Source organism: Echinops telfairi, unplaced genomic scaffold, assembly GCF_000313985.2.
Source record: "Echinops telfairi isolate 266 unplaced genomic scaffold, ASM31398v2 ScPeMD7_8;HRSCAF=38, whole genome shotgun sequence".
Taxonomy (NCBI): Eukaryota; Metazoa; Chordata; class Mammalia; order Afrosoricida; family Tenrecidae; genus Echinops; species Echinops telfairi.
Window position 1 is genome coordinate 17,469,586 of NW_022103905.1, and position 23,744 is coordinate 17,493,329.

The 23,744-nt window shown below is 45.0% G+C and overlaps 1 protein-coding gene across 1 annotated transcript in view; it reads right to left on the reverse strand.

The window, feature by feature from the left end:
- The window catches only part of MYO1E (myosin IE), a 261,215-nt gene that overhangs the window by 139,437 nt on the left and 98,034 nt on the right, over positions 1-23,744 (reverse strand). The window contains exons 2-4 of the mRNA XM_045286475.1: positions 22,336-22,479; positions 7,857-7,946; positions 5,690-5,784 (exon numbers count right to left, since the gene is read on the reverse strand). Of these exons, the coding sequence (XP_045142410.1) occupies positions 5,690-5,784; positions 7,857-7,946; positions 22,336-22,479 (329 nt within the window). The remainder of the gene's footprint in view (positions 1-5,689; positions 5,785-7,856; positions 7,947-22,335; positions 22,480-23,744) is intronic.

Genomic DNA, 23,744 nt, shown 5'->3' on the forward strand with positions numbered 1-23,744 from the left:
ATCAAGTGACTTATTGCAGTAGGTCAATCCGTTGCACGAGACCTCTTTAAAGTGTTTGCAAAGCAAAGATATGACTTTGCGGACTAAAGTGCGCCTGACCCAAGCATGGTATCTTCCACCGCCTCATATGCACGTGACAGTTGGACACGGAATAAGGAAGACAGAAGAAGAATCAATGCATTTGAAGGACGGTGCTGGTGAACCATAAGGGAAGTACCATGGACTGCCCACAGAGCACACATCTATCCTGGAAGAAGTACAGCCAGAATGCTCCTCTGCAGTATGGATGGTGGGACATGCTTTCAGGAGAGACCAGTCCCTGGGGAACATTATGCTTGGGAAAAAGGGGACGCCGTTGTCCCAGAGGCTGCATCGATGGGCTCCAGTGTGGGAACAATGGTCAGGCTGGCACAGGAACCGTGCAGTGTTTTATTCTTTGGCATGCAAGATTGCTATGGGTTGGAATCCACTCGACCGGCACCCAACCACCACAATCTTTGCAGAAGCACAGACCACCAGGTCTTTCTCCTCAGCAATACTTCGCCATGGCCCCCCCTCATGCGTTTCCAGGGATTAAAAAGCCAGGCAAGAGAAAGACAGGCTCGGTATAGCCTCCTGGCTTATAAATGGGTCTCCACTAGTGCCCTTGCAATCAGCCTCTGTGCCACTATCATGTCTCCTGACGGGACGTGCAGGGAGCCTCAGGCCCATGCACACAGTGCAGGCATCCTAAAATGCTGGTCTTGGCAGGAGGGGACGTTTTAGGAGCTCAAGGCTAAGGAAACTCTAGACCTCATTGTATGCTCTTACTCTGTCTTGGAGGACCTCCCAGGATGTCCTTCCCTATCTCATGACATAAAGCAGACATTAACATTCTACGAGGAGCTCCGGTGGCATAGTGGTTATGCATTGGGCTGCTAACTGCAAGGTCAGCAGTTCGAAACCACCAGCCACTGCACAGGAGAAAGAAGGGGCTTCCCACTCCAGTCAAGGGTTACTCTTTCAGAAACTCGCAGGGGCAGTTCTACCCTTTCTTCATAGGGTGTTCATTCGGCTACAGGTTGGCATCGGCTGGATGGCAGTGAGTGAGTTTTATGAGGGGCTTCAAAACTGCCAGGAGCAATGGAGTGAAAAGATTGATGGAATTTTACCCAGTTTCTGAAGAGCCCTCATATGAATATCTGGAAAACTTCAGACACAGAGCGGCATCATGTATCAGCAGATTGTGAAAAATTGTATGGAGCTTGAAGTCAGACATAGCTAAATTCAAAGGGAGGCTCTGCTATTTATCAGCTTTGGAAATCTCTAGCTAGGCCTCTTCTCTGGATGAAAGAAAGCTCAAGAAACAGGTACACCCGCACCCAGGTGGCGGCTGGGATTAACCTATGTGGAGAGTTCCCAGCAGAGGGCAGCCCTCAGGAAGAGTTGCAGGCCTGAGTGGGTTCACAGTGCTGAAGACAAGGAGCCTCCTGGAATCAGGATTTCAGGAACCTGAGACTTAACATTCACCTAGGACTAGCTCAGGGAGCTTGGGAAAAAAGGAGGAGAAGGAGAAGGAGAAGACATTGATGCTCTGGGCTTATTGTAAATCAGTCCAAACAGAATTTTGGGGGTGAGAGGGTGGGGAGAAAGAATAGATGTGTCGCTACTGAGCTAATAAGGGAATCCAAGAATTGCAAATAATTTCCCCTAATCCCAAAAAATCAAACCCATCATCCTTGAGTCGACTCTGAGTCATGGCAACCCTACCAGGCAGAGAATTGCTTCCCAGGGTTTCAAAGTGGGAAATCTTTACAGAGACGGGTCATCTCACCTTTCTTCTGCAGAGTGGCTGGCAAGCTGGTGGGTTAGAACCACCAACAATGTGGTTAGCAGTCTAATGCTCAACCCACTGCACCACCAGGACCCCATTACGTTCAGTGAGAGAAGACAAGCCAGGGGAGTTGAAATAAGTATCTGTAGAAGACTATCTCCCAGACCTGTTCTGCCAGTTGTTAAGGAAGACATGGGGAGTATTTTTTATCTCTGATTAGAACTTAATAGAACGACAGGGGTTGGCAAAACGTGTGCAGGTTAATAAAAGGGGGCTGATCAACATGGAATGAGGTCAGGGCAATGAAGCAGAAGGAAGCTAGTGGTCTATAAAGCAAACACTCTCAGTTCCATGATGAATCTGTCTCCAGATGGAGGTGGCTGCTACCCCCTATGACATCAGCCAGTAGGAGCCTCCCTATGTTCTGAATCCAACCCTCTAGGAAACCTTCTCCTGGCCAACTGGCTCCTCCCCTTGTGGTCTGTGCTCCCAGGAGGAAGAATCAATTGATTTGCCCAGAGCCAGAATTCTCTTTATACAAGCATAAACTGGGGACCCATTAATACTCCTTAACCAGTCTTGTTGGCAAAGAGTCAGTCTTCTTGAGGATGCTCAAGTCCAGTTGGTTCTGATGAATCAAGTTTCTAGACAAGTACAATTCAGGGCCAATCCAAGCACGAAGACTATGCTTGAGAACGTAGCCTCTCTCCTTCCTTGACTTCTTTTACTCTAGTTTCTAGCCCAGAAACCGATCAGCTGACGGTCCACCTGTGTCCTTTAGAAAGCACGATGACGAATGGGAAGACCTGGTGATGCTGCCCAACCGTGCGGCGTTATCCCAAAGGGGGTGCATTTCATTAATTAGACAAAGTCACCCAAGGGAAATTAGGAGGTGGAGATCTCCAAGAACAGCTAAGAGACTATGTCATTAAAACTTTATTTCTTAATTAAATGATATTAAAAGTATCTGAATTTTCCAGCTCTGAGCATGAAGAACAGGTTCCTCCTCCAACCCCAGGGGAGCGGGTCTGGTTGGCTTTGTCAGTCCCAAATGCATTCAGGCAGGCGCCATTCAACTCAGCCTCTTGCATATACCCAGGGTGCTGGAGAGGAAGAGAGCGCAGAGTGGGGCGGATAAGGATGGTGAGAGGGAGGATGAGGATGGTGAGAGAGAGGCAGCTTCCTGTGTGATGACAGTGGATGCAATATGACCATTCCTTTCCTCTGGTCTTTCTAGAGACCAGGAAGAGGGTAAAGCAGGTAAGGAGAAAGGGGAAGTGACTTCATTGGCGACCTCATGCTGGGCTCCTCTCCTTTCATTGTGCCTATAACGAAACTTCTTGCCCTGCCATTAGCCCCTGACCCCCAGTTGGGGGTTGAGCGGCGTGTTGTCTGCCATGTAACCAAGCTCGGCACTGGAGTTGCCCAAGAGGCTTGGCCTGCACATAATCACAGATTTAAATGCCACTTCCAGGAAATCCAGTGGAAGGCACGCGTGTCATCAGACCATGAGTAAGCAACCAGGCAAAGGTGGGAGAGCCTGAAGGAAAAACTGGTCTGCTGGCAAGATCCTGGAAAACGCACAGTGGACTTGGGGGAACTGATGGAAGAGACTAACTGCACCAGACAGCTCTTGATTTGAAGAAAGCCGCAGTAAAGGGTGTGGCTACAGCCAGTAGAGACATGTGAAAATAGATTGCTGATCATCAGATGATATGAAGGGGTTACTACAAATTCTTTGGTTGCGATAATGGGACTGTGGTTAAGTAAGAAAGGGTTTTCCTTGTTCAGAGATTCATACGGGAATATTTAGGAGCAATATACCATGAAGTCTACATTCACTCCGAATAGCTCTACTCTATATCCAGTTCTACAGTTTGACTTTGGACCCTGTGTTCTATGTAATTTTTAAAACGAAATTTGAAAACTTGAGTGTCTCTAAAATCACAATGGAATAAGTGAAATTAACTGCAGGCCAGGTTGGCCTGTTAACGACCCAGGAGAGGGACAGCTGAATGGCAGCACCGCCACCACCATGAAAACGCCAACAAATTCGTTGTCACGGAGTCAATTTTGCCCATAGCAACCCCACAGGGACTTTCAAAGCCTAATACTTTGATGGTGCAGCCTAATGACAAAAAGAACTGGGAAAAATTTGAAGCTGCATCCAGCAATCAGATTTCCTACAGTAGTATTGTTATCATTATCTTGAAACATTTAAAAATTGCCTTTGTAAATCCTGTTCTCACACGTGTGTGTGTTCAACATCCCCGTTGCTGTTGAGACAACTGACTGATACGGTTTTCAAGGGCTGATTTTTCCACCAGACTTTTCTTCCGAGGCACCTCTGGGGAGGCGAGAACCATTTATATCACCTAAAAACTCTACATATGAAACACTATGTATACACACGAACACACAGTGTGACCCCTTCATATAGCTCCTCATGTGGTGGTGACCCCCAACCATAACATTATTCTCACGGCTACTTCATCACTGTCACCTTGTGACTGTTATGAATCGAAAGACCCCGCGACCCACAAGTTGAGAACCGCTGACATAGCGTAAAGCAAATATGCAACTGTGGGAACGTAGTTAAGAATAAACATTTCAGCCTAACATCAAGAAAGCCAGAACAGGAGGAGTGGGGGGCTTCCCCCAGGGAAGGAGTAAAGTTGAGCGCCATCCGACAGAAGGCTAACTTGTGGAATGGAGCGCTGCCAGGCCTTTCACTGGGAGGTTGGGTTTGCTTCAGATTGAGAATAAAAACTAACTTCTAAGTGATGGACATCTGTACGCCCAGATGGTGTACATGGTTGACCATGTTCCTTCACAGAAAACAAAATGTTCCAAGCACTTCAGACCAGCTAAGGCTCAGCAGGGAGCTGGGTTAAAAGATCCGGAGATGGAGCGCAGCACGCCTAGTGCTAGCCTGGATGCAGAACGTTGGAAGGGAACCACAGCACGCCCCGTAGCATTCATACTTGAAGTACTACATTATTAGGAATTAATAACACAAGAACCTAAAGAAAAGGACTTCAGCTGACAAAATGGTGCAACACACTTGGACACCATGTCCTTAAGAACAACAACAACAACAGTAGATGTCGAATTGAGTCAGAATCACAGTTGCTCCAACTGCCCCATAGTTTCCAAGGCTGTAAATCTTTCTGGAAGCAGCCGGTCACATCTTCCTCCCTTGGGGCAACTGGTGCATTAGAACCGCTGGCCTTTCGGTTAGCAGCCCCAAAGGGTTCTGTGCCCCCAGGGCTCTGTGCAACATATACAAAGGGGCTTCAAAAAGTGTTGGGACAATTTCACTTCCTTTCTACTTCGGAAGCCCTCTCATGGATATGACAGCCACCATCTCCAGCTTAGAATACAGCCACACTTCAGTCAGATAGGAGGGGAGGTACTTTCTCGTTTCAGCTCAGCACCCAATGGCAACACGTACCCCTAGGTGATCCGAGAAAAAAAAAAACTCCAACTGCCTATGCGGATGCGAAGCCTTAAAGCCTTAAGCAATAAGTCCAACCCAGGCAGGCTCAAAGCTCTGCCATTGATGCTGACCCACAGTGACCCCCTAGGACAGAGCAGATCTGCCCCTGCGGGTTTCCCAGGCTGCAATCAGAAAGCCTCATCTTTAGTGGGGTCGACCTGCGGATATTGTGGTGAGCAACCCAACCCTTACTTCACTACGGGCTCCTTCCGTTTGATGCTCGGGGGTTGTCAAAGAGACCCAGAGCAGTCAGCACACTTCTTACAAGACACATCAAGCAGCTTCTCACGCCCCAGGCTACGGCTTCGTGACAGAATTCAATGACCCCAGCACAGCCTCCCGTCCTGCAAGCGAACCGAGAATGATTTGGCTCATACCTGATGATGACGCACTGGTTCTCTCTGTCGATGATCATGTTTCTGTACATATTATCTGCAAGGGCATAGATGTGTGGTGGGTTCTCATACTGGGCCTACAAAAGCAAACGGAAAAGGCGTTCAATGTAGCTTCTTGGCCTTGGCAACGAAGCCACCTTGAGATTCACACCGTGAAGGTTGCGTCATTCAGGGGTTCACGAAGAGTTGCTGGTGAAGGTGGAATCGGGACTCTCCAGCAGGCCCACGTGTGACCTGGCCTTTCGAGGTGACGCATCGTCAGCTACTTGGGGGTAGAAGACACTAATTTTTCCATAAAGGAAGATGAAGAGGTGTGGCTCTTTAGAGGAATAAACTGGTTTGACCAGTTCATTTTACTTCCACTGGGAGGTGGGGGGAGGGGGAATCTTACCACACTAAGATATTCTCCGGGGGTTTGCGCTTTACTCTCACGGGACAAATATGCATTCGCATAAGACCAAATAAATTGTCCTACATTCACTGTCACAAGCTGGCATCAGTCCTGCTGCACATTCAACGTACTCCCTCAAAAGAGGTTACAAAGAAAAATACTTGCTGTGGTGTGCGTGACGGGGAAAGGACCCTCCTTACATTTCGGGTGATCTGACACACAGCAGGGAGGGTGTCAGGTCTGGGAAGAGACACGGAGACTGCCTGTCCCTCACGGGTCCCCACGCCCCGAACCCACTGCTCTCACCTATGGTCTCGTGGAACCTCGGCGCTACTTTTGAGATTTCTAGTTTAGGCTTTTCCTCTGTCCAGCCCCTCGAGATTCCAGAAAGTCCTTCGGACCTAATTTTAAATCCTAACTCCTTGAACTTCGCCTCGCCGAGCCTGGGGTTGCTTGTTTGTGACCCCGGGACAGTAGCCTGGCCCTCGTTGTGGGAGGTGTTAGCATGGTTGCAGCTTAACCAACATAGTGACAACCACTCACACATATCAAGTTTAGGATGCTGCTCCAACAGCAGTCAGAAGGACCTTTTTTTTTTTACAATGTGAGAGGCCTTCTCTAGAGGTCATTCTTCAAAAGAGATGGTCTAAGAGGGACTCGTAAGCATGGTTGCAGCTTAACCAACATAGTGACAACCACTCACACATATCAAGTTTAGGATGCTGCTCCAACAGCAGTCCGAAGGACCTTTTTTTTTTTACAATGTGAGAGGCCTTCTCTAGAGGTCATTCTTCAAAAGAGATGGTCTAAGAGGGACTCGTAAGCAGCGGTGCTCTGGAAGGAAACTGCACATCCACTTCCATCCACCCCGCCATCTTGGCGATCGCTGAGGGGGCCTTGCCAGCGCGGATCAGGGTGCCAGGGCAGGGTCCGGCCTCTGCTGACAGGCTTTCCTTCTGCTGGGCTCCCATAAAGGCAGCATTATCAAAGGGTTTTTTGTTTTTTTTTCACGTGGCAGCCTCCTTCGGCTCCAGCTACCAGCACCATTCACCCGGCAACAATGGGGTGGGCTCTTGCTCTGGGTAAATTGCCTTCCACTTCAACTGATGGATTTGTGGGGCTCTCTTTTGTTTGTCTTCCAGGGGTCAGGATTAATGAACACGCTTGTATTTCTGCTGCAGAGGAAGGAGGGACGGGGAAGGATGCAGAGACAGGGAGGCCCGGGGTGGGGATGAACGGAGGAGGAGAACAGATTCAGGAGGATTACAGCTTACATTTTTCTGACAGCACTGATGTGGCCTTGGTGCTTTTAAGAGATGAACTAAGAGAAGGTTTTTTTCTTCTTCTTTCATATTTAAGCCTTAGATTAATGAAGGTCCTGGTTCTGACAGAATGGCTCTCATCACTAGATTCAAAAAAATTTTTTTAACCTCTTACTGATTTTTTTTCCTTTAAAATTTAATGGCATAAGTAAAAGTAAGAAACCCTCCTCGCTGTAGGTGGTAGGTCCTATCTTACTAATTTTGTGCATAAGTTAGGTTCAAGTATTTGTGCTATGCTTTTTTGAGCTGTACGCTAAAGCGTAAGCGCATCGTTAAAAACCAATGTCCCTTATTTGCGCTTCCCCCATAAATAATTCATAATAAGAAAATGAAAAATGTAATGCTAGCTTTGAGAGAGAGAGAGAAATGAAACACATTGACCCTTGCATCAGAAAAGTCCTAAAAATGACAGTTATTTTTGTGGCACAGAACTTACCGCTCCTTGGTACATTTCAATTTCCTTTTCCCCGAAGTATGGCATCTGCTTGAACGGGTTGACTGATATTAACACGGATCCAATATACGTCTGAGTGGAAAGTCAGTTAAGGGCCACCATCACTCTTCCCTGGTACACATTTCCAAATTGTGTAAAGAGATTTTCAAGAACTCATCAGTGTCCAAACCCAAAGCTAGGGTCTTTGATTTCAAAAATCTTACAAAGAAAGACAGGGCCATGAACCATCCCCAACTAGCTCATGGTGTGCTCCTTTCAGGCAGAGTAATGCGCTTAACCACTCCGGGGCTGCACGAAGAAATCATGATTTTGAGTGAATAAAAAACATAGTCTTTCAAGGCTGGGGAAATGCATGGCAAGGCGAAAACAAAGGAGAAATGCCCCCAAAGTGAAAAAATGTCATAATTGTTCCTCATCGTCAATGGAACCTATTTTTTCCCCTTACAACTTTCATCTCTTAGGTACACTAAGAACACATTGAGTTTTTTCATTGGACAAATAGAAGGGTACAAGCTGAACACAGCACTGGCCCAGAGATGCTCAGATGGCAACGAAGGGATTGTGATTTACCCACACAGTTTCTAGCCTTCACAGAAGGAAATGGCAAAGCCCCAGTGAGCTGCACAGGTCAGGTTTGGCGAAACCCATTAACCCACTGCCACGGTCCATACAAGACTCTCTAGGGCAGTGGTTCTCAACCTCCCAATGCCTTTAATACAGCTCCTTATGTGGTGGTGACCCCTCCCCCAACCATAAAATTATTTTCGTTGCTACTTCGTCACTGTCATTTTGCTACTGTTATGAATCGGGTGACCCCTGTGAAAGGGTTGTTTGACCCCCAAAGGGGTCACGATCCACAGGTTGGGAACCGCTGCTCTAGGACAACAACCCTATAGGACAGAGTGGAGCAGCTCCTTAGGGTGTTTAAGACTGTCAGCATGTACAGGAGCAGAGAGTCTCAGCTTTCTCCTATAAAATGGCCAGTGGGCTCGACCCTCCAGCCTTGCAGTTAGCAGTTCAATGCTTAACCCACGGCACAACAGGCATCCTTGGCTTACTGGAAGAAGGTATTCATTCTGCTTAGAGAAGTCAGAAACGCCTCTCAGGAGAGGACGTATGTATGCTGAACCTCATGTTATTAATGTGTTAGAATGAGAGCTGTGCCATTACAAAGTTAAAATCTATTCTCACTTATTCAGCCACACTCAGCCAATGTGAAATGAGTCCCTCCAATACACCTGGCACCAATTTAAATGCTGGGGATAAAGCAGGGAGAAAAACAGTATAGCTCAAACTTTTCTTGGAGAGAAAATGTGAACATTTTAAAACATTATTATTAATATAACATGGAGGTAAAATTTTGCTGAAAATTATTCACTATGGTTGCAGTCGTACATTGACAGGGAGCTGCCAGAAATTCAAGCCAGATCCAGAAAAGCACATGACCCAAAGGCTATCGGAGCGAATGTAAGGTCAATCTTAGCTAACGCAGAGAAGAACAGAAAGACTCTTGTGTTTTCTTGATGATTCAAAAATACTCAACAAGCTATGGCCAACACTGAGGATGATGAGAATTTCAGAACACTTATTGGTGTTGATTTGGAATCTATTCATGAATGAGAGACAGTTGTTCAAACAGAACAAGGGTCTATTATGTGGTTTAAACTCTAGAAAGGTGTATATCAAGGTTGTATCTTCTTACCATACTTACTCAATCTGTATCTGCTGAGCAAATACTTGGAGAAGCTGGATTATGTGAAGAAGAGTGTAGCTTCAGGAAATAAGGACAGCTTCTTAACAACCTGCAAGATGCAGGTGACACAACTTTGCTGGCTGAAAGTGAAGTGTCCTTGAAACATGAGCTGATGAAGATCAAGGACTACAACCTTCAGGATGGCTTGCAACTCACTGTAAAAATCCCAAATCTCCCCAACTAGATCAGTAGACACCATCATAGTAAAGGGAGAGAAGAGTGAAACTGTTAAAGATTGAATCTTGTTTATATCCACAATCACGATTGCTCATGGAAGCGGTAGTCAAGAGATAGAATGATGCATACATTACATTGGGTAAATCTGCTGCACAAAACCTCTCCAAAGTCTTGAAAAGCAAAGATGGCACTTTGAGGATAAGGTGTGCTTGGCCCAAGCCACGGTATGTTCAACTGCCTCAGGTGCGTGTGAAAATTGGGTATTGAATAAGGAAAGTTGGATATCGAATAAGGAAGACCAAAGAAGAACTGATGCGTTTGAACTATGGAGCTGGCAAAGACTACTGAAAGTACCACGGGCTTTCAGAAGAACAAACCAACCTGTCTTGGAAGAAGTACAACTCTACAGCTCTGTAGAGTTTCTGAGGCTGAATGTCCAAAAGAAAATTTCCAAGCCTTTCCTCAGAAGTGTCTCTGCTCAGACTCAAACCTCCAACCTTATAGGCAAACAGCCAAACACAATAACCCAAACTAACTCCAAGCCAACATTTATATGTACTAACCTAAGTGCTTAACAACAACCTTGGCATTATCATTTATCTTACTACTCTGAAGAAATTGAAGCATAAAGAAATTTTAAATGTGCCCAAAGTCACAAACTGGTCAGTGGCAGAACTGTGGTTCAAATTCGGGTAGTCTGGATCCAGGGCCTACACACTGAATCAACAAGCTACAATGTCTTTGTAACAGACACCGCCATTTTATTATTGGTAGAGTTAGTAGATTCATTAAAAAACAAGATGCCAAATTAAATTGAAATTCCAGATCAATGGTAAGCAGTTTTTTAATATGAGCTTGTCCCCAATGTTGCCTTTGTTGTTTTGGATAAGCAACGACAAAATTTTTTGGTAGAAGTCGTATCTTAAGCAATATTCAAAATTATAATGTAACTGAACATCCTGTACTTTAGCTGCACTCTTACATTGACAGTGGAAAGATTGACCGATGAAAGGAGGAGGGTGATTGAATAGCTTGGTGATGCCTTCAAATATTGATCCTGTAATTTTTCCTTACATTTTATTTTGCTATCGTTGATTAGAATTCAAAAAATAAAGAAAAAAGATAAAAAATGGGTCGATGCCCACTGAGATAGTTTATTGTGCCAGCCTGGCTGATAAACGCAGGTGGGATTGACTGAAGGGCAGAGATGGATGGCTTGGTGAGCCTTGCCTTTCTTGTCTCTCACTCTGTGATCATCGGACCAGTGTGCGGCTGCCTTGCTTGTTCTGTGCCTCAATTTAAAGGCTACACTGCCTGTGGGACGCCTAGCCTATGGACTGTGTTGCTGTAAGTTGAGGTCCCTTTAAGACTTCTCTGGAGCTGGGGACTGGCGATTGGTGACCTGCCTTGTGATTGGCTGCTGTGCTGACTTAGCCTAGCTCTCTCTACAAATAGAGGAAGATCTGGCATCAGACAGAGACTGAAGGACTGCTAGTCTCTCAACTTTCTCTCACGGACGTGAGTTGCACTAAGCCATTTATAGTGCTTCTAATTTAACTGCTTATTTCTTGTATTGTATATTTATCTGTATATGATTTAACATTTCATTTCTTGTTATATATCTAATTATCTTTGTGATTTAACATTTCATTTTTTGTTATATATTAATTATCTTTATAAATAAATATATTATATTATCAGGAATTTGGTTTTATCTCTCTAGAGAACCCTGTCTAACACACCCACTCATAGAGATCCTACAGAGCAGGGCAGAACTGACACTGCGAGTTTCTGTTGAGTCTTTATGGGCGTAGGGAGCTGTCTTTGTTCCTTGGTGGGGCTAGTGGCTCCGAACTACTGACCTTGTGGTTAGCGGCCCAACTAAGTCAACAGGGCTGCTTTTGATTAGAATAGGCACGGAAACAAACACCAGTTCAACATTTCATCATCATGTACAATGAGACGACATGGATGACATTCCTTCTCCTCCTCCTCTTCTGAGTGGTCCCTCTTCCTTAACAAGAACCCACGGCCCCCTACGTTGCTAGCTCCTCTTTCCTGCTGCCGCCGCCAGTTCGAGGCCATATGAATAGCTCTTAAAAAGGCATACGGACACTTTTCTTACAAGTGAAGCTAAAGTGTTATTCAGTTTGGAGAAAACTTCTGGGGCATTTAGGTTTCAGGTTTAAAGTTTATCTCAGAGCAATAGTTTCAGAGGTCCATCCACCTTCCATGGCTACATAAAAATAGACATAAAAATACATTTTATGTATATTTTAGTTGTTAGATTTTTGTTGACTATATGGTTTCCAAAGATACTCTTCTAGTCAGTAGCTTTTTTTTTCTTTTTTCTTTTTTAGTACAGTCTTTTGGTGAACAAAGCTTTAAATTTGTAGTAAGTGCTATTTATTTTATCTTTGTCGGTTTGTGTTTTCATTAGATTAATCCATCCGCAAGAGCTAGGCCTAAAGGTAGTGGCCCTGATTCTTCTTCTAAGAATTTCAAGGTTTTAGTTTGCACAAATCCATATTCTAAGTATCTTTGACCAAAATGCTCAGTCACGGTATCTGGGACCCCATCCAGTTCTGGTTTCATGGCAAAAGAGGCAGTTGTTGATGGAGGCAATTAACCACACATTCCGTATTCTCTCCCTAATCCCGACTCTCCTTTCTCCTCTGTTACTCTGGTGAACAGAGACCAATTAGATGGCTTGGATGATCACTTGCAAACTTTTAATATCCTGAACTCTATACAGCAAACCGAGAGACAGAACAGAAGCACTGAATGTGTACCTTAACCTTCTCAGCCAAGGAACCGAGTGTTCGATTGTATATAAGCAACCCAGGGAGCTCTGGCTTTGGCAATTCGACTTTTACAGGTTTGTGACTTAAGTGACAGACATGGCAGTAATTGATTCTAAAACCCTACCCTTACACAATGGGATTTTCCCGTAAGAGTTCATGCCCCTCACTTCTCCCTCCTGCTCCTGGTAGCCACTAGTCAAGTTGGCCTATGTATAATTGACCAAATTTGACCCCACTGTTTATAAGGGAGGTCATACAACGTTTGCCCTTTCGTGATTGCCTGCTTCTGCTCAGCACAATGTCTTCAAAGTCCATCCATCCTGGGGATCTGATTTCTTCTATTGGCTGAGGAGTAGTCAAGGGTATGTATGGACCACATTGTGACTGCTGTAAATAGTGTGGAAATGAACACTGGTCTACCCATCTGTTTTTGAGTCTCTGGGTTCAAGTCATTCAGAGTGAAGTGGTTAGATGTATATTAGTGTGATTGCTAGTTTTTTTAAAGAACCACCTCCCCAGTTCCCAAAGCTGCTGTGCCATTTTACATTCGCACCAGCAATGGACACAGGGTCCCGTGTCCCCTCATCATCGCCCACCTTTGTGACCGGTTTTCTTTTTTCTTGGTCACCATTGCAAAAACAAAAGTCTCTCCAATTGGGTCCGTTCCAACCCACGAGCCCTAGAGGACAGTGTCGGGCTGACCCTCGGGTTCAAAGGTCATAACTCTCCCTGGGAGTAGAATGCATCCTCTGTCTCCCATGGGGTGGTTGGTTGGTTTCCACTGCTGATCTGGCCGCTGCTAACTGCAAGGTCAGCAGTTTGAAACTTATCAGCTGCTTCCTGGGAGAAAGATGAGGCTTTCTACTCCTATACAGTTTCAGAAACTCAGAGAGGCAGTTGGACCCTGTCCTGTAGTGTCGTTGTCTTCAGGATTGACTCACGGGCAGTGTGTGGTGTGTACTGGGAGTGCCCCTGTGGTTTTTATTTGCAACTCTCTGAAAAGGACCCCTGGTGGCATCGTGGATACACACTGCGATGCGACCTGCAAGGTCAGCAGTTGGAAACTGCCAGCTGCTCAGAGGAATACAGACGGGGCTTTCGACTCCGAAAAGAGTTAGTCTTGGGAAACCACAGGGGCAGTTCTACCCTGTCCTTCAAGCTTGCTGTAAGGCGGCACCAATTTGATGGCAGTGGGTTTTGAGAGAGATGGCTAATCATGCCGATCAGCTTTTCATTGGTCTGCTGGCCAGCCTGAATGTTCTCTTTGGTGAAATCTTTTTCAGGTCCGATGGTCATTTAAAGGTCGGTTTATGTCTTTTTGTTGTTAACTTGGAACTGACAGCAAGGGCTCATTAGAAAATAAATGTCCAGAAGATTCCTATCGAACATATGGGTTTCCAAAGATATTCTTGAAGCCAGTAACTTCTCTTTCCACTTTTTTTGGTGAAGAAAAATTTTACTAGGCTCTATTTATTTTATCTTTTTTTGTTTGCACTTGTTATTAGATAACCCATTGTTAAAAGCTAGGCCTGACAATATTGACCCTGATTGGTTGTCTATGAATTTTACGGTTTAGTTTGCACATTTAGGTCCTTAATCCATTTTGAAGTTGCTTTGGTGTATGTTGTGAGGGGCGGGACCAGTCTCATTTGTTTGCATGTGGAAATCTGATTTTCCCAGCGCCATTTATTTAAGAGACTCTTCTTTCCTCATTGAATAGGCTCAGCACCCTTGTGAAAACTCAACTGACCACAGATGTGTGGGTTGACATCTGGACTCTCAAGTCTACGCCAGTGGTCTATGTGTCTATTGTTGATTACTATGACTGTACGGTAATTGTAAAAGCATAAGGGTGTCCCGCTTTCCTCTTCTCTTTCAACATACTTTAGCTATTCAGAGCCACATAAAGCTGTTTGTTTTTTTTTTAAAGAAGGCTGTTGGAATTTTGACTGAGATAGTGTGAATCTATCATCTTTTGGGTTGCAGTCACATCTTAACAATATTAAGTCCTTTATGAATCGGGCGACCTCTGTGAAAGGGTCATTCAACCCCCAAAGGGGTTGCGATCCACAGGTTAAGAACCATTGTTCTAGACAAATTGATCACAGCATAAAAAGATTCGAGATATGCCCTGAGGCTAAAGATGCCATTTCCCCACAAGTCCCTTTCTGTGATGAAGCTCTCAGCTCGCCCAATAAATATGGATTGAGTTGCTTTTGACCTCCTGTAGAAACTGACATTTTTCTCACAGAGGAGACATCTTCTCAAGTGTTAATGCACAGAGTGAATTATAGAAAATCAAAACATAGGGCCCATTAAGAAGATGCTCAATGGGGAGGGAGGAAATTCTTTCAGGTTCTTCTAGCTCAATCTGTATCCATGACTCAGCTTATAATGAAGGAAGCCTAGAGCTGCTCTCCACATTGCTTGAAAAATAAAGCTTGGTTTCAAATAAGTAATAGAACCTGTTCCTGTGCCTGCCAGCTGAAACACTGAGACCAGAGAATGTCATTTAGAATGTCAAGAAAACAGCTACAGATTTGTTGTTTGAGGCAAACGAAAGCTTGGCCTGGTTGCTTACTAGCCTGCCTCTCCCACCTGGCTGCATCCATTGAGCCCCTGGCTGTTTCCCAGAGAAAGCAGCGGGTTTCCTATGGGGTTTAGGACACTTCTCCAGAGAACAACAGTCACGCCCACTCCCTACTACATAATTCAGGTGTGTCTTTGGAAAAGGTGATCCACACAACCGCCTCATCGACACAGGCTTTAGCAGCGAAGGTGGAGCCTAAGGTTAATGTTTCAAATTGTACACAGATGTAGGACTATAACACAAAAAGATATTTGAAGGGTAAAATGAACGCCATCGTATTTAACAGAACACGAGTGACAGGAGGCACCCAGAACCTCTTTTAGCCCATTGTTTCCCAAAAGCTTCCTCTGTGGATCAATGATAAGAGTTTCCCTCTGTAGCAAAAATGACAGAGAGAAATAATGCACTGCATTGTTCAGGGAGCTCAATTTATTCAACATCAGGGCCTGTCCTTTATTCTCTAGCCTTTCTTTTGTGAACTAGGCTATGTTTGTTTTTAATCATCTTATTAGACAAAGCTAAGGGCTTAAACATTTAATAGTGAATTCCCCAAACCTCCCACATAGACTGAGTCAACTTCCCTGGTCTTATCATGGGGGACAGGAAGGTGAGGCAACGTACCTCATGTCACATGCGTGCACTTGAACTCATGGCTCTTGGCACCAGACCAATGTCCATCTGAGGACAGCACACTGTCCCCCTCAACACACCATTGATGCCAAGGTTCACACCTCTGTCAGAATGATTGCCCTGTTTTGAGGTCAGGTGGGTCTGGCACAAACCTCAACTAATTCGAGCATTTAGTGGCCAAGTTCACGTTGAGTGAGGTCGTTGAGTCCAACCAAGTTTAGTAAAGAGTAGGACCAACTGGCCTTGCGAATGCTTTGCATAAGGAACTATTCTCATCCACCACAGTTGGCTAGCAATGCTGTCTTGCCAAGGTCAAGCCCAAGGTCAAGCCCAAGGGTTAAGTTGCACTGTTTTCCTCATCAATTTTTAGAAGGGAATTGTAAGAAGTATAGCAACATTTAAGACAAAAAAACCATATAATAAATTAAACTTCCCTCGTCTTAAGATACATAGCTGAAAAATATGGATTCTTATTGGTAAACAGGGTCAGCATTTTAAAGTAGATTTTTGTTGTTGTTGCATTCTTGTCCAGCAAAGAAATATGCATTCAGCCTGAATGCATTCACAATTGATTGTTCTCAATGCTGACCTTCAATACAAGGCACTGTGCTGGAATCAGATGTGGAAGAGGTAAAATGAGCAATTTTATAAGTTCATGTGAAATCAAATCTCTTCACTTTCTCATAATACGCTATTAACATTGGCACGGTCAAGGAGGTCTTTATTTCTTATCAGAGGAAAGACTGGCAGCCAAACCCTCAGTATTGTTTCATAAACACCCAAGGAGCCGTCAGGGTTCTTCGGTGCTGAAAGCTACTTTGTGTTACTGATGGAAAGTACATTTATGTCAGGCTTCCCATGTATCGAGTGGGTAGAGATTTCTAAAACACCAGGCCATTAGTGGTCAAGGAACTCATTTCCTTAGTAGGATACAAGATGAGTCAGTCATTGATTCAAAGGCATTAATTCAAATGCACATAATCAGCCCCCTCTGTGGGTCATTTAAAAATTCTGTTGTCTAGATTTAAAAAGCTGGTCTTGACAGTCAACAAGTTTTCAATGAACACTTAATACAATGTTCCCTGCCAAGAATTATGCAGGACACCAAGAAATACGTGGGTGAGTCAAAAAGTGCTGCTACAAAAAAACCCCACAGCAACTTTTATTAAACAAAAATATCAAGATGTGAAGTCATTGTTTCTCACCCTAGCCTCCAGCTAGGCCTATCTAAACACTTCTGAAGGCAGTGTCTCCATCTCTCTAACCCTCCCCAGGCTAGGAACTCTGGTGGAGTAGTGGGTGACATGTTGAGCTCTGGTGGAGTAGTGGGTGACATGTTGAGCTCTGGTGGAGTAGTGGGTGACATGTTGAGCTCTGGTGGAGTAGTGGGTGACATGTTGAGCTGCCAGGAGGCTATCGGCTCCTGTCAAGGCTCAAAGTCTCAGAAACCCAAAGCAGCAGTTCTACTTTATCCCCTAGGGTCCCTGAGAGTCAATGGTATTGAGTTTAACTGTTCTCAGAATTCTTTGACATCATGTCAACATGGCCACCACTTTCCAGGACTTTCCTTACTAATGCAGTTTTCCATTTTCTTAAAACTGCTTCATACTAAGTCCTCATGATCATCCTTTAAGAATATGTATCAGGGGAGGGGGGAATCCCATTTTGAAGAAAATGTTCAAAACTGGATTGTGGTAATGATTGTACAACTCTTGTTAATGTGATTGAACTACTAAATTGTGTGATGTGTGCATTAAGTGCCAAGAAAACTGTTTTTAGTTAAAAAAATCATAAAATCATAAGGCTAAATAAAAAGAATTCTGCTTTGGAAGTAACCTGAGCTGATCTTTGTTCTTTGAATTTAACTGGCCCAGCAAATCCCCTTGGAAGCCACTAATTTGATTGGACCTGCTTTTTGTGTGAAGGTAACTGACTGAGACTAAGATAAGTGTATTACCGCAAGAACTTATCTGCAGCCATTCACTGACCACAAAGACTTACTTAAGCACATTTTGTCTGGGAAAAATCCCACGCAAGTACGAACTGAAACCACAGTAGCAATACTTTTTGACTCGCCCTTGCACATAGTGCAGGATGACTCCATTTTTGTTGAGGTTTGAAAACAAAAAAGCACACAAAGATCCATGTCTTTGTGTGATTCAATAGAAAGACACCCACTGTAATTGGGTCGATTTCCATTCACAGTGACCCTATTAGCTGGGGTTCAATTGCTCTCAGGGTTTTCAAGACTGTACATCTTTATGGGAACAAAGAACCTCATCTTTTTCCTGTGGAGCAGCTGGTGGGCTTGAACCACTAATCTTGAGGTTAGCATGCCAATGCTTAACCCACATTGCCACCATGGAAAATACACACCAATAAATGAAAAGAAATATACCTAGCTATATTCAAGCTGCTTCCTTTTGCTCTCATGTATTTTATAAACCATGCTACACATGGTATTGTGTTTATAATAAAGGCTTGATGGCTTTTTTCTTTAAGACATGCAAGACACAATCTTTTCCTTCAAGGAGTGCCCTGTGTTTTAGAGGCAAACAACTTCTACACAACAGGTTGGTCATTTGAGCCCATCCACCGACTCCATTGGCGGCAAGCCCTGGGACTTTTCCCATGAGGCTTACAGTCATGGGAACCCTATGGGGCAAGTTCTCCTCTCGTCACATGGGGTTGTTATGGGTCAGAATAGGATTGACAGAGCCTAACAACACAACCAGGAGCCCTGGCAGCCTGGCCGGTGCACCAACACTGGACGTGAGTCACCCCTCAGTGTAATTTAAAGCCAGCAGCTGCTTCTCAGGAGGAAGAGGAAGCCTTTCTCATCCTGGAAACTCTGAACCGTGTTGTTCTGAGGCCGAGTGGACCCTGCAAGGGTGCCTACCCAGAAGGAAGGGCCATGGTGGGGTGGGAGGTTACTCGTTGAGCTGTTTCTCCCTTAGAAGGAAGAGGAGACTGTCTTCTCTCATAAAGATTTAAAAGTTTTAGAAACCCAAAGGCGTGGTTCTACGCCAGGGGTTCTCAACCTTCCTAATGCTACACCCCTTTCACACAGTTCCTCAAGTGGTGGTGACCCCAACCATGACATTATTTCCGTTGCTACTTCATCACTGTCATTTTGCTACCGTTATGAAGCGTCATGTCCATATCTGATCTGCAGGATGTATTTTCATTGTTACAAATTGAACATGATGAAAGCACAGGGATTCATCACGAAACAATATGTAAGTATATATTGTGAAATACTTATGTATTTTCCAAGGGTCTTATGCGACCCTTGTGATAGGGTTGTTCGACCCCCAAAGGGGGTTGAGAACCGTGGGTCTACACTGTTCTGTCGGGCCACCAGCAGGCACCATCACCTCGAAGGCAGTAGGTTTGGGGTAACAGCACCCGGCCATCTGTCCAAGGAAGAGTGAGGCTGTCTGCAGGGAGGATACACTGACAACTGGGAATGCCATCCCCCCCCCCCACCATTTCTTACACAGCTTCTCAAAATCCATGTTTCTATGAAAATAACTTGCCGATAAATCAGCCCTCCTTGAAACAGTTTCTATGACAAAATGAATTCAAATTCCCAGTAAGTTATTTTGAAAGACAATTTTTGGAACACAGCTCACCTGGGAAGGGATCGGAGGGACTGGGGGAAATGCTGTTGCCCAAGGCTAGGTGTTCGTCACCAATAAAACCCGGTAAAAAGAAAACATACCAGAACCCATCATTGAGAAAACAATTCCTCTGCTAGCCACTCAACGCTCTGGGCGTTGGGGGGGATGACATTCTAAAAATGCAGTATCTATCGAGTCCCTGGGTGGGACAAAGGGCTAAGCCTTTGAATGCTGGCTGGAAAGGTGATGCAGCCGGAAACAGGCCCAACAGGCCAACAATGGCCAACAGCAGCAGCACGTTACGTCAGTAACAAAACTCCATCCACCTTGTCATAAACTATCCGTGAAACAATACTCTCAGAAGTCACCACCGACATCAAAGTGAAACTTTCTGCCACTGCCAGACAGGCTAGACACACCCCTCGGCTGGTTACCGATTAACTTTGAGATCATTCCACGCAAGCTTGTTGTGGAGGACAGTTCTTAAAAGGATCTTCTACCAAAGGATTGGGTGGGACTATGCAAACAGGATATGTGTATCGCTAATCGAGGGGACAGGTCAAATTTCACTACCCCCACCCCACCCCCGACACACACGCGCACACCTCTAAGCCATCTTTGAAGTAGTAGTAGTAGGAAGGAGAAACCTGGAGGACCTTGCTGTTGTTAAGCGTCGTCAAGTTGGCCCATCTCATAGCGACCCCGTGTACAACAGAACAAAGCGCTGGCTGGCCCTGGGCCACCCTCACAATTGTTCTTGTGTTTGAGCCCACTGATGCAGCCACTGTAGCAATCCATCTCAGCAAGGGCCTTTACCCAGCATGATGTCCTTCTCCAGGGACTGGTCTCTCCTGACAACGTGTCCAAGTACATGAGACAAAGCATCATCATCTTGGTCTCTAAGGAGCAATCCTCATGGTCTTCTTCCAAGATAGATTTGTTTGTTCTTTTGGCAGTCCGTGGCACTTTCAATATGCTTTGCCCGCACCATAATTCAAATGCATTGAGGCTTCTTCATTCAGTGTCCAACTTTTACCTGCATACGAAGGGCCTGAAAAGCCCATAGCTTGGTCAGGCACACCTTCATCCTCAAAGTGACCTCCTTGTATCTCTTGACGGCTGCTTCCATGAGTACTGATTGTGGAGGACTGTGCAAGAGCATATTCAAGGTCTGGGTCTGAAGGGGCGGAGGCTGCCAAGACCAGATGCATCAGACCGTGGCACGGAGACTCAGAAGAGCACAGGCAAGACTCCGGGACGCCTTCTTCTCGGCTGGCCTGAGTCTAAGGAACGGTGGGACAGGGGGACGAGTGGGCTGCCTTCCTGACCCATGCAGGCAAAGGACAATCAAGGACCACATGGCAGACAGGCTGCGAACTGACCTGTGGTAACCTATTTATTGACTTCCCTAACAACCTTCCTTGATTTTGAGTATTGACTGCGAAATCAGCATGGCCATTGCCATGGATTAGGGAACCAATGTAGATGTAGAACATAATGGGAGGGACAACTGGAGTCAGCAGAGATAAAGAAGGATGGAGCATGGAGACGTGGCGCTGGGGAAGTCAGGCGAGGCCAGCTACATTCACTTCGATTGCAAGCATCTTTCCTTTAGGCCTGGGTAGAGGGCCATTTTTTCTGCCAAGAGCCATTTGGGTATTTATAACATTAGGCACGGGCCATACAAGAGCATCAACTTCAAAATTATCCTGTGGTAATTCGTGATGGCGAGAGGAGCCTCAGTGGCATAGTGGTTACGAGTTGGGCTTCAATCCACAAAGTCTGAAGTTTGAGAGAGCACCCTGCACTTCATGGGAGAAAGACGGGGCTTTCTTCTACAGTGAACAGTTATGGTCTCAGAAACCCACAGGGGCAGTCTGCCTTCTTCTATGGGCCACGGTGAGTCAGAATTGACGAGATGGCCGTAGGTTTGGTTTGGAATGTGATGACTACAATGGGTTCTATTTGGTGAGTTGGGTGAGGTTAGTACCAGTGATGTTAACTGGTAATGACTTCTTGGGTCTTAGATGGCCCAAGGCCTGGACGTCCCCCACCCCTACCCTGAAGGCAAACTTCAGAGGCCCTGCAGGTTTGATTTCCAGCCACCAAAGTAAAGCGAATCGAGCAACAGAGAAAGTAACCCACTTTCTGTTTCTTTCCCAGGACACACAGAAATCATGTTTACACTAGACCACAGTCTATAAGTGTGCGATAGTCATATAAAATATTTCTAATATTGTGAGAATTACTAAAATAGGACACCGAGATGCAAAGTGAGCGCACGATGTTGGAAAAATGGTGCCATCAAAGCTGCATGAAGCAGGCTTGTCACAACCTTCAACTCGCATTTGAGTCGAATCTCCATGCTGAATTATTTAAAGTTCTATTTAAAAACAACAACAAAACCGAATCTGTGAAAATTAAAAAAGCTGATCTTGACTTCTCATGTTTCTTTTAGCAAACATAAGAATGGAACATAGTTGCCAAACATTTTGTTGTTGTTGGTATGATGCTATCTTTTCTAAGGCTTTTAAGTCTAGACTGAAATGGCTCCATTTTCCAAGTCGGTCACTCTATCAAGAAGACTCTCTGCAGATCAAGACTTCCTAAGACTCCCCGCACACAGGGTGTCACAGGTCAGAACAGCAGAACACTGGCAGCATCCCGACGTGTGTGGAATGTCAGGAAAGCCATTTGTCGTCACCCATAACCTTGCCACAAGGTTACACAGCCTAAACCGAGTCACGCACCCACACCCACACTGCAAAGCCTCATTCTGAAACGGTGACAAGGACACCCGATCAGAATTTCAGCTGGACGTCCTTGCTTCAGCAGTCAAGCCCCACTTAGCTTAGAGATCTCCAGGGACACCAGTCAAGGATACAAAGATGTAGTCGTCCATGTATCTCTTCTTTAGATTCTCCACGATAGCGTTCTCTGTGATCTTGGACAGCAGCACCATGTCGTCCACGCCGCTGTGCTTGACATTGTGGCTCTGCCAGTGGTACCGGTAGGCACCCTTGCTCCCCTGCGAACACAGAACACACAATTATGAGGATAATTGGTTTCCGCCTGGATTTTTATTTTCAGTCACGAATATCCCAAATAGGCTCAAATGAAATGTAGCGGAATGAGCTAACATGAGAAGGGTTTCTTTGATATCAATAGATCTTGAACCCGAGAAAGGGGGAACCGAGCACAAGGATCGACATAGAACTCCTACCTAGGGAGATGGACAACAGAAACGTGGGTGAAGGAAGACAGCAGTCGGGGTAAGACATGGGAGGGAGGGTGGTGGAGGGCAGGAAAAATGAGGAGCTGATATCAAGGGCTCAAGTAGAAAGAAAATGTTTTGAAAATGATGATGGCAACATATGTACAATTGTGCTTGACACAATGGATGGATGGATGGATGGTGATAAGAGCTGTAAAAGCTACTGTGGAAGTCACCTAATCTGGTGTCAATTTAAGAATAAAGAGTGTAGGGGTGGAGTCTAAGCTGTCAATCTGGAGATAGCCAATGAGACTTCTGTGTGGGCGTGGCCTTCTCCTGAGAATTCTGGGAAATCTGGTCATTCCTTCTCGGAGGCAGGAGAGACACTTCTCCCTAGGAGACATTGCAGCTGACAAGACCTCTGAACCTGGAGGAGCCACATAGAGACCCCTGCCAGCGCTGAGATGCTTACAACACTACTAGATCCAAAGACTTTCCACCCACTGGCCTGTGATCATCCTGCATTCGGCATCATTGCATGTGTTTTGAGTCTGAAGAGGACTTTATGGATTGCTGTCGGACATATGGGCTAATGTTGGACTTATGGACTTGATCTGGACTGGGCTGGGATGTTTTCTCAATGTTTAATTGCTTTCGTATATGAGTCTCTTTCTTATACACATTTGGGTGTCATGGATTTGTTTCTCTAGTCTACTCAGACTAACACAGCTACCAGTAAAATGATAATAATAATAATTTTTTAAAAGTAGATCTTGGACGCAAGTTCCAGCTCTGTCACCTGCAAGCTAATGAAGTGGGGGAATGTTCCCTATGTGCTCGGAGTCAATTATGCTTAGTTTTCTCATCTGTAAAACAGATGGCTGAACCCCAGGAGTTGCTGTGAGGATTAAACACAGCAGCACATAGGAAGTCTGTTACGAGTCTAGAACATAAGCTCTTTGATCTGTCAATCTTTTTTTTTAAAATCAATTTATTGGGGCTCATACAATTCATCACAATACATAGATCAATTGTGTAAAGCACATCGATACATTTGTTGCCCTCATTATTCCCAAAAT